This window comes from Lithobates pipiens, unplaced genomic scaffold (genome assembly GCF_037356315.1).
Source record: "Lithobates pipiens isolate NorthernLeopardFrog02 unplaced genomic scaffold, aLitPip1_a1.2 Scaffold_23, whole genome shotgun sequence".
In the NCBI taxonomy this organism is placed as follows: Eukaryota; Metazoa; Chordata; class Amphibia; order Anura; family Ranidae; genus Lithobates; species Lithobates pipiens.
Genome location: NW_027507785.1, coordinates 26511135 through 26528281, shown reverse-complemented (window position 1 = coordinate 26528281; position 17147 = coordinate 26511135). Strand labels below are relative to the sequence as shown.

Here is a 17147-nt window from a genome sequence, read left to right as displayed (position 1 = left end):
AGTTGAAGCTGTAGAAGAAAGAACTGAGAATCAAGAACAGAAGTTAAAGAAAGTACAGACGCAAGTTAAATCAATTTCTCAGAACCAGAGAAGAATTCTCTACCGACTCGAAGACCAAGAAAATAGAAATAGAAGACTAAATCTGAGAATAAGAAATGTCCCAGAGAACAAGAAAGAAGATTTAAGGGAGGTTCTGAAAGATATATTTCGCCCCATACTAGACAATGCAGAGGGGGTACTCCCTTTGTTAGAGAGGGTGCATCGGGTTGGGAGGATAGGATCGGAAGAAACAGGAAGGGGAAGATTCCGCGATATTATCGTAAGGTTTGAACACTATGAAGATAAAGAGGAGATCTGGAGGAAATTAAGGGGAAACCCCCCATTAAAGTATGCGGAAACAGAAATACAAATCTTCCCGGACCTAGCATTTGAGACCCTAGCCAGAAGACGTCTCCTGAAACCTCTTTTGGAACAGATGAGAGTACGAAACATTAGATACAGATGGGGCTTCCCGGCTTGCCTGTTGGCATTTAAAGATGGAATAACAGCTAAATTAAGTTTCCCTGAAGAGTTAAGAGAATTTTGTGAAAAACTGGAGATTCCAACTCCAAGTTTACCCGGCTGGACAGACGAGTCAGAGGAATCACCTTAAAATGCCACCCAACTTAAATGATAAATTAGAAGTGGAAGAGACTGGGATCATGGGGGAGACGGGGGGGGGGGGGGGGGAGGGGTGGAGAGGTAGGGGGATGTATGTGGTCGGACCGGTTGGGTGGGGCAGTCCCATTCCCATCCCTATGAGGAGATATACCAAAGTAGGGAGGGAAAGGAGGCAACTGGCGAACCCCACCTCGGAGCACTAAGACTTAGAAATGGCCAGAGATTTGAGGCCAATTGATAAGTCGAGGGCCGCAGGATGGCCAAAACAGGGGGGGGGGAGGGGGATGGGGAGATGGGCGGGAGAGGGGGGTATGGGGGAGAGGGGGAAGGGGAGGGAGGAAGGAGAAGAAGATGTCAGTAGTGAAACCCTGAGGGAAAAAAGGAGGGAAGGAAAAGAAAAACGAAAACATGGTCAGGACAGAGAATATGGATAAAAGGAAACTGGAATTAAACTTCCTATCTTATAATGTTAGGGGGCTCAACACAGCAAAAAAGAGGCATAAAATCCTGGTAGAATTAAAACAACTAGAGGCAGATGTGATCTTTCTCCAGGAGACACATATAACACATACGTCAAGGAGTAGGCTTTACTCTAAAGACCACCCGAAATGGTACTATGGGGATACGATCTCAAAAAGGGCAAGAGGAGTAGCAATAGGATTCGGTAAGGATATTCGATTCACTGTAGAAGGAAGAGTAGCAGACCCAGAAGGAAGATATCTATTTTTGAAAGGAAAATTAGGAAATATTAGGTATACACTGGCTAACATTTACTCTCCAAATAAAAACCCTATAAATTTCTTGAGGGGAATACTGGCCAAAATACAAGAATTTAAAAGTGGCCATGTAGTTATAATGGGAGATCTGAATCTCTGTCTAGACCCCATACTTGACAGTACGTCCCGGGTACTGGGAGGGAATAGCACTCAATTAAAAAGGTTAATTCAAAACTTGAATAAAAACCAACTAGTTGATGTATGGAGGGCACAACACCCCAAAATAAGGGACTACACATTTTTCTCCCCAGTACACGGGTCGTACTCAAGGATTGATTATATTCTTGTGGAACACAGAGCCCTAGAGATGGTACTAGAAACAAGTATAGAAATAACAACACAGTCAGATCACGCGCCTTTAAAAATGAAAATGCAGATTCCCGGACAAAGTAAATGTTTCTCTAGGTGGCGACTAAATGACACGTTGATTCTTGATAAGGAGGGGGGGGAAGTAGTGAGTAAGGAATTAGAGAAGTACTTTCTGATGAATGAGACCGAAGGAATCTCTGGGCAGGTCCTGTGGGATGCCCATAAGGCGTATATTCGGGGGATCTTGATTGCACGAGGCTCGCAGAAAAAAAAAGAACGTATAGAGAGGGGTAATAAACTCAGAGAGGAAATCCTCAAAATTGAACAACAACATAAAAGGGGGCTTACAGATAAAAAGCTATATCAAAAATTAACGTCCAGGAGAGAAGAACTACGTGGGTTAATGGAACAAGAAACTAAAAAATTTTTTAATCAACTCAATAAAGTGAGGTATCAAGAAGAAAACAAACCTACTAAATATCTAGCCAGGACGCTCCAAAAGAAAAAAGCTACGAACTACATAGAGAAAATTCAAACAGAAACCGGGGACATGGTATACGCTTCAAAAGAAATAGCCGAATCATTCAAAACATACTACGGGAAATTATATGCGGTAAAAAACAACTTGATAGATAAAGAAGGTAAACTAAAAGAAACTGTTAAATATTTAAATAAGGCGAGACTCCCCAGGATCAGTGAAATTGATAAAGAATACTTAGAAAACCCCATAACGGAAGCAGAAATAAACGAGGTATTAGCGGAATCAGCTCCTGGGAAAAGCCCGGGACCAGACGGTCTGACAATTAGTCACTACAAGAGGTTTAAGAATATACTAGTACCGAAACTCTGTAAATATATGAACGGGATTGGGACAGAGTACGCCATGAGTAAAGAGGCGCTATCTGCCTCAATAACGATCATACGGAAAGAAGGAAAAGACGAGACCAAGTGCGCAAGTTACAGACCAATATCACTCCTTAATGAGGATACTAAACTATTTGCTAAGGTGTTAGCAAATAGAATGAAAAAAGTAATGAATATACTAGTACATCCAGATCAGACTGGGTTTATCCCCGGGAGAGAGGGAAAGGACAATGGAGTGAGAACTTTATTGATTCTATCTCAAAGGAAGAAGACGGAACCCCCGGCGCTACTATTATCAATAGATGCCCAAAAGGCCTTTGATAGAGTCGATTGGGGATTCATGTTCCAGACAATGGACAAAATGGGCATAGGCCCTAGGATGGCCAGATGGATTAAAACGATGTATGACCACCCGACAGCGACTGTAAACATCAACGGGTTGCCCTCCTCTTCCTTTGAGATGGAAAATGGGACCAGACAGGGATGCCCACTATCACCTCTTCTTTTTGTGCTTTCGTTGGAACCCCTACTCGCGACAATCAGAAACAACCCGGAAATAAGCGGAATTAAGGCTGAGCAAGAGGAACATAAACTTGCAGCATATGCAGACGACGTGTTGTTTTATATAAGTAAACCAGTAGATTCTCTGCCCAAGATAACAAAGGCCCTGGATGAGTACGGGAAATTATCAAACTTCAAAATTAACCAAACAAAATCTGAAATCCTTAATATAAATGTAGGTGCGACGGAAGTACAACTAATCCAAGAACAAAGTAAATTTAAATGGACAAAAGAGCTGAAATACCTGGGGGTAAAATTGGCAAACACTCTGGATAAGATATACCGTCTAAATTATATCCCTTTATTGAATGAAATAAAAACTGAACTCAGAAGAGCAAGTAATAGATCGATCTCGTGGATAGGTCGAATAAACGTGTATAAAATGTTTATTCTTCCAAAAATTGTATATAAATTCCAGATGTTGCCAGTTGAAATCCCATCCAGCTATTTCCAAAAATTAAAAGCAATAATGAGCAAATTTATATGGAATAACAAAAAACCTAGGATCTCCTATGGAGTATTAAAACAAGAAAAAGGGAGGGGAGGATTAGCGGTCCCTGATTTACAATATTATTATCAGGCGGTGGTCTTATCAAGAATTGTAGAATGGGTAAAAGGGAAAAAAAAAGAGGAAAAAAGATGGGTTAATTTAGAATATACATACAGTAAAGCACAATTAAATAAGATAATATGGAATCCCCCAAAATACAGGGTACTAGATATAGACACAAATAAGTTAACACAGACTGCACTGAAGATATGGGATAAGGAATATAAAAGATTAAATGGACACTATAATTCGCCACTGATAACCTTAAAAGATAACGAATATTTCCCACCGGGTAGAGGGGTGATAGGAGGGAACTGGATAAGATTAGAGGGGTCACAAATAAAAGATATAATTAAAAAAGGGAAACTTCTTTCACATGAAGAGTTAGTGCACATGGGATTTATGAGAAGGGATAGGTGGCGATATCTCCAGCTGACCCGTTTCATAGAAAAACTTCACCAGCCGATTAGGTATGAAAAGGATTTGACAGGGGTGGAACAACTTTGTACGGCTGATAGTACAAAGGGTATAATATCAAAGCTATATGGGCTATTGATGCGGACCAGCTGGAAAGATACGCCGCCATATATAAATAAATGGGAAAGGGAATTGGGATCACAAAAAGGTAAAGAAACAATAAATAAAATTTTGAAAATGACACACCGCTCGGCAAGGGACAATAAAACAGCTGAGATGAACTACAAACTTATCTCCCGATGGTATAACACCCCGGATAAGGTATCTAAATTCCAGCTAGGCGGGACCGCCGAGTGCTGGCGGGGCTGTGGGAAAACAGGTACCATGACACACATTTGGTGGGAGTGCGCTAAAATTAAACTATACTGGGAAAAGATCCTTCAAATGATTAAGGAAATAACTCAAACAGCATTGAAATCAGACCCCTGGGTAGTACTCTTTCACGGCACGGAGGTTGGGGTTAAACAATACCAAGACACAATCATCCCGCATCTATTAAACGCTGCGAAAAAACTGATCCCTAAAAAATGGCGAGAGGTAGAGTGCCCAACAACATGGGAGTGGGTAGATGCGGTAGAAGAAATATATAATATGGAAAGCCTGTGTTTGAGAGAAGAAGAGGAAAGGGTAATATTTCTAAAAAAATGGAGAGGTTGGAAACAATTTAAGTGGGATTGGAGTTTCTCCGCACAACTAAGACCATAAAGACCAGAATATCAGGAGCAGGGACACTACTGACAAGGGGAAAGGGGAGGGGGGGGGGGGTAGTATAACTTTAATATAATTTCAGTGAAATATTGGGAGTAAGATATAAGAATTGTTTTAAGAAATATGAAATAAAAGTTGGATAAATGTTTTTACATTTAATTATACAAGTAAGCAACAAGAAAACAGCCACAATGATGTGAAGATTAATTCTAAGAGACAACAATGAACGTTAAGTTGATTCATAGTCTCAGGTAAAGATTCGCTGATGTGGCAAAAAAAGAGAAAAAAAAAAAAAAAAAAAAAAAAAAGAATGTTCCTGACCCCAGCCAGGTTGGCCGGGATGTTTGGGAATCCACACTCTCTCTCTGCTGGGGATGCTTGGCACCTCCTTGCAAATTTCATTCACATATTTTGGGATTGTCTCCAGGTTGAACCCTACTGGCAAGCTCTAGCGCGTTTTAAGTCGGTCACTTCCATCTCGAGTCCCCTATCCTTTGAAGTGTGCTTGTTGCATCTGGTTGAACCTTTGGCCACTACTAGAGCTTTACGGACTCTTCTCTCCCTCCTTTTCTATGCCAAAAGGTGGATTATCTCGTCATGGACGAGCTCTTCTACCCCAAATTTGGCATTCTAGAAATCACTAATCAATAAGGCATTACCTTCTTTACAAAGCAGCTTACCTGAATAGGAGGGCTATGGCCAAGTTCGATCAGGTTTGGGGAGGCTGGGTGGCATCTGTAGACGCAGTATCAGACTAACTTACTACAAGCACCGTCATTGGTCCTTGAGAGGGAATGCAAAGGGGGGGGGGGGGGGGTTTATTTCTATAGGATTGGGCAGTTGCAAGGTGAATTTTCCCCTGCTTTAGCAAATTGGATCATGCTCTGCTGTGGTTTTTCGCCTTCCTCTGGATCAACTGTGTGTATAGAATTGGGTATATGGGATTGTAGGATATTATTATTATTATTTATTATTATTATTATTATTTATTTATTTTTTTTTGTGGTTGAACTGGATGGACTTTTTTGTCTTTTTTTTTCAACCTGACTATAACTATATAACTATGTAATTCAGCTGGCAGTGGGGATTTCTTTGGCCTTTAGATTTTAAAGACCTTAAATGCAGGTATTATTCTGTAAGCATACAAAAGGAGTCCATGACTTAAATCACTATGCATTTTCACTACGGTGGGAGATTCGGACTGTGTATATCTGTCTCGGCAAGTCTTGTATTGTTTTGTTTGTATTTTAACTGCTTGCCGACCAGCCGGCGTCATGTTACTGCGGCAAGACGGCCCAATCCCACAAACCGTTGTAGCTATAGGTTGGCTTGCGGGATCAGGATAGCAGGCGCCCACTGCAGGGGTGCTGATGCTCGTGGCCGCCAGTCGCGATGACCGCTGGCATGAGAGGCAGAACAGGGACGTGTGTGTGTGTGTGTGTAAACACACAAATCCATGTTCTGTTCTGAGAGGAGAGACAGATCGTGTGTTCCTATTGGCTAGGAACCACGATCCGTAAGTTCCTCTAGTCAGTCCCCTCCCCCTACAGTTAGAAACGCGTAGCCGGGAACACAGTTAACACCTTGATCGCCCCCTAGTGTTTAACCCCTTCCCTGCCAGTGATTTTTTTTTTATACAGTAATCGATGAATTTTTATAGCACTGATCGCTGTATAAACACCAGTGTCCGATGTGTCCACCATAATGTCGCAGTCCCGATTAAAAATCGCAGATCGCCGCCATTACTAGTAAAAAATGCTATAAATCTATCCCCTATTTTATAGATGCTATAACTTTTGCGCAAACCAGTCAATAGACGCTTAAAGTGATTTTTTATTTATTTATTTTTTTGATTTATTTATTTTTTTAAACCAAAAATATGTAGAAGAATACATATTGGCCTAAATTAAGAAACAAAATAGCTTTAGAAAAAAAAAAAGAGCAAAAAAAAAAAGGGGGGGATATGTATTATGGCAAAAAGTACAAAATATTGCATTTTTTTTTTTTTCAAAATTGCCACTCCATTTTTTTTATTTTTTTTTGTTTTATAGCGCAAAAAATAAAAACCGCAGAGGTGATCAAATACCACCAAAAGAAAGCTCTACTTGTAGGAAAAAAAGGACGTCAATTTTGTTTGGGTGCAGTGTCGCACGACCGTAATTGTCAGTTAAAGCAACACAGTACCGAATCGCAAAAAATGGCCCTGTTGGCAGCCAAATCTTCAGGGGCTGAAGTAGTTAATTTTATTTTTGGGGGAGGAGGGGGTGGGTGGGGTGTTGAGAGAGAGAGAGATATATAATAATAATATTGTTTTTTTTTTTCATGTTAATTTTATTATTATGCACTGGGAATTTTACTGTAACCGGTGGCTGTTTTCCGCAACCTGAGGCTGAAGTTTTATGTATATTGTAAAACTTAATAAAAAGTATTTTACAATAAAGTTCCACCACCCTAAATTCTCGCTCATCCATGTCTTTATGGACCTTGCCATTAAAGTTCATGTGTATAAAGGCTGGCGTCCCAATACTTTTGGTAATATAGTGTATCTTGATGTTCAGGGTTGGATGGGCTGGGTAGAGGTTTCCTCTAAAGGTACGTTTTTATATATAACATGTTACAATCTGCTTGTTCAATATGGTTATCATTGTACCAACAGATATATATATATATATATATATATATATATATATATATATATATATATATATATATATATATATATATATATATATATATATATATATATATATAATAGTGCATGGAGCCCCCCTGAATGTGTACAAATTGAATAGACCGTTAAAGTATATATAAAACCTTATCTTGCATTTCGTTTAAAATTGAAATGAAAGGTGAAACTTTTATCTGTATCTATATAGAAAACATTATCATTTATCTATTTTTTTTCTATTATAAGTGATCACATAATCTGTTCTCAGCTGCATAAGGGTCTTGGGTCGAGAAACAGCAGAACATTGATCTCCCCAGTGAATGACTGTATGGCGGGGTTTGGGTTGTGTCAGCACAAGTCTTGGCTATTAAAAAACAGGCGGGCTGTTCTCCCAGCACAGCCAGAAAACTGACCATGCTGGCATTGATGAGCTCTCATGCCTAGCATGGTCAGTTTGAAGTAGGAAAGCAGCCATTTTTAAGAGATCGCCAGCGGACGATTATTATACAAATTAGGCCGATATTTAACACTGACCGCACCGTGCACACAAGTGTTCCTCCTCCCTGCTCCACACTCCGTTGGCAGGGCGGCACTTGACGCTTGGCAGAGCTGCTGAGTGTGTGAAACTGACACCTGTAATGTAACTGAATGCAGAGAGAGACCAGCTGTCAAAATTTAGCGGTGATGTTGGGGGTGGGCGGGACCCAGCAGGTATCCAGCACCAGCCAATGGGATGGGATCTGGGTGGGCTGCTACATGTATGTGACCCTGCCCCCTTTCTTAAGCAGCCCAATCATTGGCTGGTGTTTGATAGCTGCTGGGTCCTGCCCACCCCCAACTTCACAGCTGAATTTTGACAGCTGGTCTCTCTCTCTGCATTCAGTTACGTATCTCAGTTGCACACAATTACACTATCTGCTCAGTGTGAAACCTGCCAGTGCCACCTGCCAGTGCTAACCAGTGCCATCTGTACTGAGGACATCAAGCGTATGGTAGAGTGACAGGAGCAAGCAGGGGAAGTGGAGTGGGAGTGGGTGAGTTTATGAGATAAAGGGGGGGCATATCGGTCGACATCTACTTGGGACCCGCTTCCTGATTGGTTGGCAGGAGAATCAGGAAGACAATAGTGAATATTTGCTATTGTCGCACAACTGGTGGGCTCAGGGCACAGTGCTCTGCGCCCTGAGCCCGCCCCCTTTTTTTAAGCCAATTGGAGCCTCCGGCTCTAATCATGTGCTTCCAAAAACAAAAATAACCCCATTGAAATCCATGCGTCCAGAATCCTACATGTAGATTTGGGTCTGGCGCATGGCGTGTGTGTGTGTGTGTGTGTGTGTGTGTGGGGGGGGGGGGGGGGGGAGGGGGGTTTGGCGCCCCTGTGCCCTGCATGGATGGGCCACCACTGGCTGCAGCGTTGGGATTGGTGGAGATTTTATCACCATTGGAGTGACTGAGATATATAAAAGGCCTGCCATTGATTCTTTTTGCCAGAAACTCTTTGCTATGTAAAGTCTGTGTCTTTTTCTTTCAGCATACTAGCAGTCCGCAGTGCAAAGGATGCTGGGGTATATTTGATTCTGGCAACAACCGGCCACTTCTCCCTCTTCCCTCTGCTCTTCACAGCACAAGGTAAAAGACCCCCCTATATTGTCATGGTCAGGACTGTACTGAAACATGAGGTTCAACTACAGGAGGACCGCTAAATTTAGAATTTAAGCACATATAGGTGTATGGATCACATGCTTAAACCGATACTCGGGGGACATTGGTCCAGCTTTGCTCAATGTAAGTGTCCATAAGAGACATCCTGCGAATCGCTGGGGATGTTGAAAATCACTGTATTAGTCCACACTACATACCTTGAGAGCCGTGATCTTCTGCGACACAGAGCACGAGGTCACACGCATTACACCGCCTCTATTCAGAGAACACCTTTTTATTTATTTAAACAAAGAGAAAAAAATTCTGAGTATGCAAGGTGTTTAATGATTAGACAAGGTGGTGAGGAGGGGGGGGTGGATGATGTCATTAATCTCCACCTCATCCAGTCAGAGAACACCTTGTCATAGAATTTTTTTTATTTAAAAGCGAACTCCCTTCAATTCCTTTTTTATTTATTTATATTTAATTGTATTTATTTATTTGTTAACTGGTTGGCTAAAACAGACATTGGTGTCGTTATAGCTCTTGGAGTAGTGGTGGTTAACATAAAATATAATATAATATAATATATATATATATATATATATATATATATATATATATATATATATATATATATATATATATATATATATATATATATATATATATATATATATATATATATATATATATATAATATAATATAATATAATATAATATAATATAATATATATATATATATATATATATATATATATATATATATATATAGATATATATATATATATATATAATAGGGAGTCCCACATGCAGCCCTTAACATGTTCTGGGGGCCACACAATAGCTAGGTTACACGGACAGGCAATTTGAGTAGAATTGTGATGGTTAAAAATCTCAATGACATTGCAATCACTTACATTAATGTTTGTCGCTCATGCGGTAAAAGCAATTGCATTCCGACATTCTTGTTGGGATCTGGGGATTATTACTCCCGATACCATAAGAAATCTTCACTTTCTGACTTGAGGTCGATTTAAGATGACTTTTTATTTAATTTTATTTGTTGTTTACAAACTTTTTTTTTTTATTGAGATTAAATTGTGGTACAATAAGAAGTAGGATGACATTTTTGATACTGTATTAGTAAAATGTTGAATGGATGTTATTCAGTCCTATAGCAGTGATATGCTGTAGAAATTGTATTTTGTCCTGTTGTGATCACTCTAGAATTTACTTGATCCTGTTGTAGTAATTTGCTGTAAAGATTTTATCTTTGATTAAGAATTTTTCACCAATGTCTTTTCAGAGTTGCCTATCAAGATCTTTCTAATGGCGATTTTCACCGTGTTCAGTGTCAGCTCATTGAAGGCACTGTTCAGGTAATCTACCAACTTTTATTCACTGATATTTAGTTGGATGAACCCAAAATATACTGGGGCACAGAGTGGGTGACTTCTGCAGGAGATGTCCACCCATCGTCGCTTTTTATTTGCAAGTAAATAGAATGAGGGTCATATATTGGGAGATATTGGAGATGAGGGTCATGTATTGGGAGATATTGGAGATGAGGGGCATGTATTGGGAGATATTGGAGATGAGGGGCATGTATTGGGAGATATTAGAGATGAGGAGCATGTTTCAGAGGATATGAGAGGTGAGGGTCATGTTTCAGAGGATAGGATAGGAGAGGGTGAGGGTCATTTTTCAGAGGATAGGATAGGAGAGGGTGAGGGTCATGTTTCATAGCATAGGAGAGGGTGAGGGTCATGTTTCAGAGGATAGGATAAGATAGGAGAGGGTGAGGGTCATGTTTCAGAGGATAGGATAGGAGAGGGTGAGGGTCATGTTTCAGAGGATAGGATAGGAGAGGGTGAGGGTCATGTTTCATAGCATAGGAGAGGGTGAGGGTCATGTTTCAGAGGATAGGATAGGAGAGGGTGAGGGTCATGTTTCAGAGGATAGGATAGGAGAGGGTGAGGGTCATGTTTCAGAGGATAGGATAGGAGAGGGTGAGGGTCATGTTTCAGAGGATAGGATAGGAGAGGGTGAGGGTCATGTTTCAGAGGATAGGATAGGAGAGGGTGAGGGTCATGTTTCAGAGGATAGGATAGGATAGGAGAGGGTGAGGGTCATGTTTCAGAAGATAGGATAGGAGAGGGTGAGGGTCATGTTTCATAGCATAGGAGAGGGTGAGGGTCATGTTTCAGAAGATAGGATAGGAGAGGGTGAGGGTCATGTTTCAGAGGAGAGGAGAGGGTGAGGGTCATGTATTGTGAGATATGAGGGATATGAGGCTCGGCTATCGGGGGATATGAGAGATGAGGGTCGTGTATTGGGGAGGATAAGAGAGTTCAATGAGTCCCTGAGAGATCAAAGAAAATGTCAGATGCATTAACACTCCAGCATCTAACAGATGAAAAATATCGGGTTTCCGTGGACCGACCCTTCACGACAAACCTGTCATGTTTGATCCTCCTCTAAAAATTCTAGTTGCCTGACTGTAGTTGCGGATCATTAATACTTTGAGAACATAAAGATCAGCGGGTATGTAGATCAGGAGTTCTGACCTCACTTGCTGCATATTTGTTCTAGGTCAGTCTTGTTAACACACGAGTATTGCAGCACAATTGATTGGTTGCTTGTGCTGCTTCTTCTGCTCAGTCTGAGCTTTTCTGTACAGGAGCTGTAAAAGGCTGTTACCTGGTCATATTCTGGTACTTAACAGTGCTTAAAAAAAAAAAAAAGTAAATTTTATTGTTGTAATAATGAATATAGAGCTTAATTAATGTGTATGGAGTTCAGGTTTACTGGGTAGCTTTTATTTCCTTTTCTTGGTATTGTTGCAGGAAAGATGGCCGTCTCCTGGGCTGTATGGAGACCTTGTACCTCTGGGGTTTGGTCCCGTTGGAGCTGCTATGTGAGGTCATTTACCCTTTGAGCCCCTGGCAGAAGAGTCTCCCATTCGTTCCTCTGATGCTGACCTCCATATACTGCGCCTTGGGTGTTGGATACGCCTGGATCAGACTCTATGCTTCCGTCTTCACAGATTCTGCATCTGCTCACAAAAAACGTCAATGAAGACTTCTACCGATCGGGCAAAGTGACAGGTTCACGATATTACCCCCCACCTCCCAGCAACATAAACTCGCCTTTCCTTCCCTCCTCTGCTCTGTTCAGCTGTCAGGACAAGGAAAGGAAGACCTATGAAAGGTCTAAAGGACTGAAGATGGTCTTCAGGGGCTCGTGACAGCAGTGGGCCAATCGCAGTGCACCAGCACAGTCACATGCTCCTCCATACTCAGAGGTACTGGGCATCTTTACTCCTGGTGGCTGAACGGAGAATGGGGAGTGAGGGAAAGGTGAGCACTGCAGGGGAGGGAGGCATTCCAGAAAATCCTTTTTTCTTTTGTATGGCAAAGCACAGGTCTTCTTTAAATTTTACATAGGTGGACCAAAAAATAAGAATGATGTTGTAAAAAGAAAAACCTTATTTTTATATGATGCAGAAAAAATACTTTTTTTGGTAATAAAAATGTCATTTGCTGTCATTCTTGTCGTCGTCCTCTGACGGTTTTTAGTGTTCATTCTGGCCGATTGTCTCATAGTCAGTCATGCCTTGTACAAAACAATGACCATTTGCCGGGAAGCCCTAAAGTGTATCTAAACCATGAGTGCTCAACCTGTGGCCCTCCAACTGTTGCGGAACTACAAGTCCTGCCATGCCTCGGCTTTCGGGAGTTATGCTTGTAACTGTCAGCCTTGCAATGCCTCATGGGACTTGTAGTTCCACAACAGCTGGAGGGCCACAGGTTGAGCACCCATGATCTAAACCAGTGGTCTCCAAACTATGGCCCGGGGTCCGGATGCGGCCCTTTGTTTGCTGTTATCCGGCTCTTGGGGTGCTATTTTATTCACTGACACCAATGAAGGGCAAAATTCCTCCAAATGACACCCATGATGGTGCAAAATGCCTTCCAATGACATCAACGATGGGGCTCAATGACACCTACAAGGGAGCACAATTCCTCCCAATGACACAAACAATGGGGCCCAATGATGGTGTCTTTGGGAGGAATTTGTGCTCCATCATGGTGTCATTGGGCCCCATTGTTGGTGTCATTGGGTAGAATTGTGCTCCAATGATGGAGCACAGATTCCTCCCAATGACACCAATGATGGGGCACAATTCCTCCCAATGATGGAGCACAATGACGCTAACAATGGGGCTCAATGACAGAACACCATTCCTCCCAATGACACTAACAATAGGGCCCAATGATGGAGCACAATTCCTCCCAATGACACCAACAATGGGACCCAATAAAGAGGCACAATTCCTCCCTCTGACACGGAGGATTGTTCACTCCCAGTGACACTGGAACATATTGTACTCCTGATGGCCACAGTCCAGCCCCCCCCCCCCCCCAAAGTTTAATGGAGAGTAAACCAGCCCCTTTGTTTAGAATGTTTGGAGACCCCTGATCTAAAACCTTAGATGTGGTGGCCACATTAGTGTTTTTTTATTATTACCTGGTCATCACACCAGTTACTCTTCCTGTCCCTGGGTGATAACTCATTCACTGTATTGTATCGGTCATTGACAGGGCCACAGAACATTCCCCCCTCTTCTCTATAGCATAGGGGGGAGATGCTCTGTAGTCTAACCGATTAGAGTGCAGCACAGGTAGTTACAGGCAAGATTACTGGCGGGATCAAGTATTTTATAGGAGTTGCATACACTTTTAGCTGGCTGCTGATTGTTGAACCTCCCTTAGCCCCGGTTCAAACGGAAATGGGCACATTTCTGACAGCCCTATTCATTTCAATGGGGTGCCGAATGCACAAAAAGTACGATGGGTGCAATTTTTATTTTGTGGTTGGATGGGGACGTTGCGCACACACATTTACTTGGCGTTTGGGGTGCTATTAACAATTAATGGCTTCCAGGCGCGTTCTAACATAGGGTCGCTCATTCCTGTGTGGGCAGTTACAGTGTGAACGGACCCTTACAGTTTTCAGCAATTGTGAACTGTCATAATCAATCCATTAGCTTTATTTCCATTACCCTTACCAATCATCAGATGTGATGGCTGCATTCATTTCTTTTTAGCCAATTTTTTCTCCTGTTTTTACCAGCTGATCTGGCCAGTAACAAACCTCCTCTACTATAGTGCCCACCCCACTCTGGATAAAGGAGCACAGGAGACACATTTGCACAGCAGCATTGTCAGTCTGGGGGGAGAGGAGTGGATTAGCAGATTTAAATACACTAATAAATTGAAACCAAGCTCAAGCTCATACTTTTTAGGCTGCAAGAGAGCTTGTTCTGTTGAAAAACAATAGAACTAGGTGAAAATAAGAGAAACAAATGAATACAGCCAAGACTTGGTGAGCTGCAATATAATAAATGTTTGCTTTGGGATTTAATACCACTTTAAAGGGGACCTGAACTGTGGAGGCTGCCAAGCAAAGGCCAGAGCACCAGTCATCAGTATTGTCTTGTACCGCATTTTTCCCCTAGTACTGACTTGGCATGCATTGTTATGCACCGTGTCTCTGTGGAGGCAGCCATATTGGTAGAGATTGTGCTTTGCTCCCCGATGTTGGTTGACTCTCAATGAATGGTTATCTTATAATTGGTGGGGGGAGAAGTCAAGAAGCCTCGAGCGAGGTACAGAATAAATGAAGCAGGGAGTTCAATGCACTACAGGTTTTCAGATACCACTTCCTCTCCAGCTGGCTCTCCACTGACTAGTGAGAACAATAGTGGCATCACCAAATCTCTGAAGACTAGCAGACAGTGCCTTAGGAGTCACCAAACTTTCTAAACAAAGGGTCCGTTTCCTATCCTTTATAGGGGCCATACTTTGGCCAGTGAGAGTAGAAAATGCCCTGGCATCGGTAAGCATGCCCCATCATTGGTGTCAGTGAGGGGAATAGCGAGAAATCGTTGGTTTCAGTGGGAGGAATCGTACCCCGTCATTGGTGTCAGTGAGGGGGAATAGTGCCCCGTAGCTGGTGTCGGCGAGGGGGGAATAGTGCCCCATTGTTAACGTCAGGGGGAGGAATAATGACCTAAAGGCCTGATAAAGGCCAGCAAAGGGCCGTAGTCTAGAGACCACTGCCTTAATCCTCGTACACAAGCTTAGATTTTTGGACGACCGTTGGTCCGTTACAATACGTCGGAAGTGATGTAATGTGTTGAATAGTTTTATTTGTATTCTTGTTTCTGAGCATGCCTAGTCTTGCTGTTATGATTTTTTTTTTTCCGGACGAAAAGCATACTATTGAAACGAAAATCGGATGTTGAGTTCACATCCAACAAAAATTTTATAGTCTTCACATCCAGCTTTTGTCTGACGAAAAACCGAAATCACCGTACGAACGATCCGAAAATCGGCAGATCGCTCATCGGACAAACATTTCCTTCCAATTTTCGTATCGTGTGTGCGGGGCCTTTAGGTGATCTTACGCTGTAGCTATACAGCAATGAGGTCGCAGAACAGGAAGCACGCTGCTTATTTTCAGAAGGAATTCAAGACAATATATAGATTTTTTTTTTTTTTTTTACTACTTAGACACAAATTAGATTTTCCTTATAGGACAGGAAATCTTTACTTTCTGAATTCGGGTCTGCTTTACAACTTTAAAAATTAGCGAGCAGGCAAGTTATCGCAAAAGACAAATGCTGTGTTTTCTGCATTAAAACCTTCTTACCTGCCTTGCAAACTGCTTTAAAATGAACCCTGATCTGTGCATTGTGTGGGCTCAATGTACATTCTCCAGATGAACGAATGTCCATGTGCAGGCGCTGTATCATCCCAAGGCCAGCCAATCGAGATAGTCAAGATACCAGCACCAAAGGTTCATGAAGCATCACTGGTGGTACTTCAGTTCTGCTTAAAATCCATTTGGCCCGTTTACAGAAGTGACATGTACAAGACTGTACCAAGAAAGCTACAAATATGGCTTTAAGTATGAAATTAGCACTTTATACACTAGATGGCGCTGTGAGAAAAGTACTCCAATTGGTAAAATCAATGGCAAAAATAGATTTGGTTCTCTTTAAGCCCAAACATGCAAACCGAATCAAGATATTTTTGCTTTTGAGATGCTATTATCTTAGTTTTACAAAAGTTGGGTAAAACTTGAGAAATAACTGAAAGGGTTAGAATATTCCAGGCACAATAAACTATAACAGTATATTTTGGGGAGAATCTGATGAAGATGAGGGGCATTGTTCCACCATTACTCTAGGACAGGGATATGCAATTAGCGGACCTCCAGCTGTTGCAAAACTACAAGTCCCATCATGCCTCTGCCTCTGCGTGTCATGCTTGTGGCTGTCAGAGTCTTGCTGTGCCTCATGGGGCTTGTAGTTCTGCAACAGCTGGAGGTCCTCTAATTGCATATCCCTGCTCTAGGATGATGCTTTTCCTTGGTCATTGACTTGCTATGAAGTCCCATAGCATACACACTTAAAAAGAGAGTGATGCCCTCTCCTGTATTTCTCTTCTGATGCGGAGTAGTAAATGGGGAGCAGGAACCAGACCCCCACAGAGCAGGGATTACAGTATGTCGCAGGCACAGCCAAAACTGATAGGAGAAGAAAAGAACCTAGCTGCAAAGTCCAATATGGAGGATAGGACGATGTAATTGGGCTACTTTTATCATCTGGAACCGTGGTGCTAAATTTATGGCCCTTTGGTACTTGTTGTGCAGCCTTCAGGCCCCAGCAAGCAGGAGTAATAGGGAACATTGATTAGTAAAGGTTATGCAATGGTAGTGATCTTTAGCAGCTTCCGATAACATGTCCCTAACCTGTTAATGTGGTAAGCCTGCGACTGTCTTCCACTCCCTGACCCACAACGGCTTCCTGAAACCAGTCCCAGACTCATGATCACCTCCTGCAACTCGTCACTGGCCCATG

The 17147-nt window shown here is 42.0% G+C and overlaps 1 protein-coding gene across 1 annotated transcript in view; it reads left to right on the top strand.

Moving 5' to 3' along the window:
• ALG8 (ALG8 alpha-1,3-glucosyltransferase) overlaps positions 1-12765 on the top strand; it is a 40819-nt gene extending 28054 nt beyond the window's left edge. The window contains exons 11-13 of the mRNA XM_077451376.1: positions 9105-9202; positions 10524-10596; positions 12064-12765. Coding sequence (XP_077307502.1) covers positions 9105-9202; positions 10524-10596; positions 12064-12295 — 403 coding nt within the window. The 3' untranslated portion in view covers positions 12296-12765. The remainder of the gene's footprint in view (positions 1-9104; positions 9203-10523; positions 10597-12063) is intronic.
• The last annotated feature ends 4382 nt before the right edge of the window (positions 12766-17147 follow it).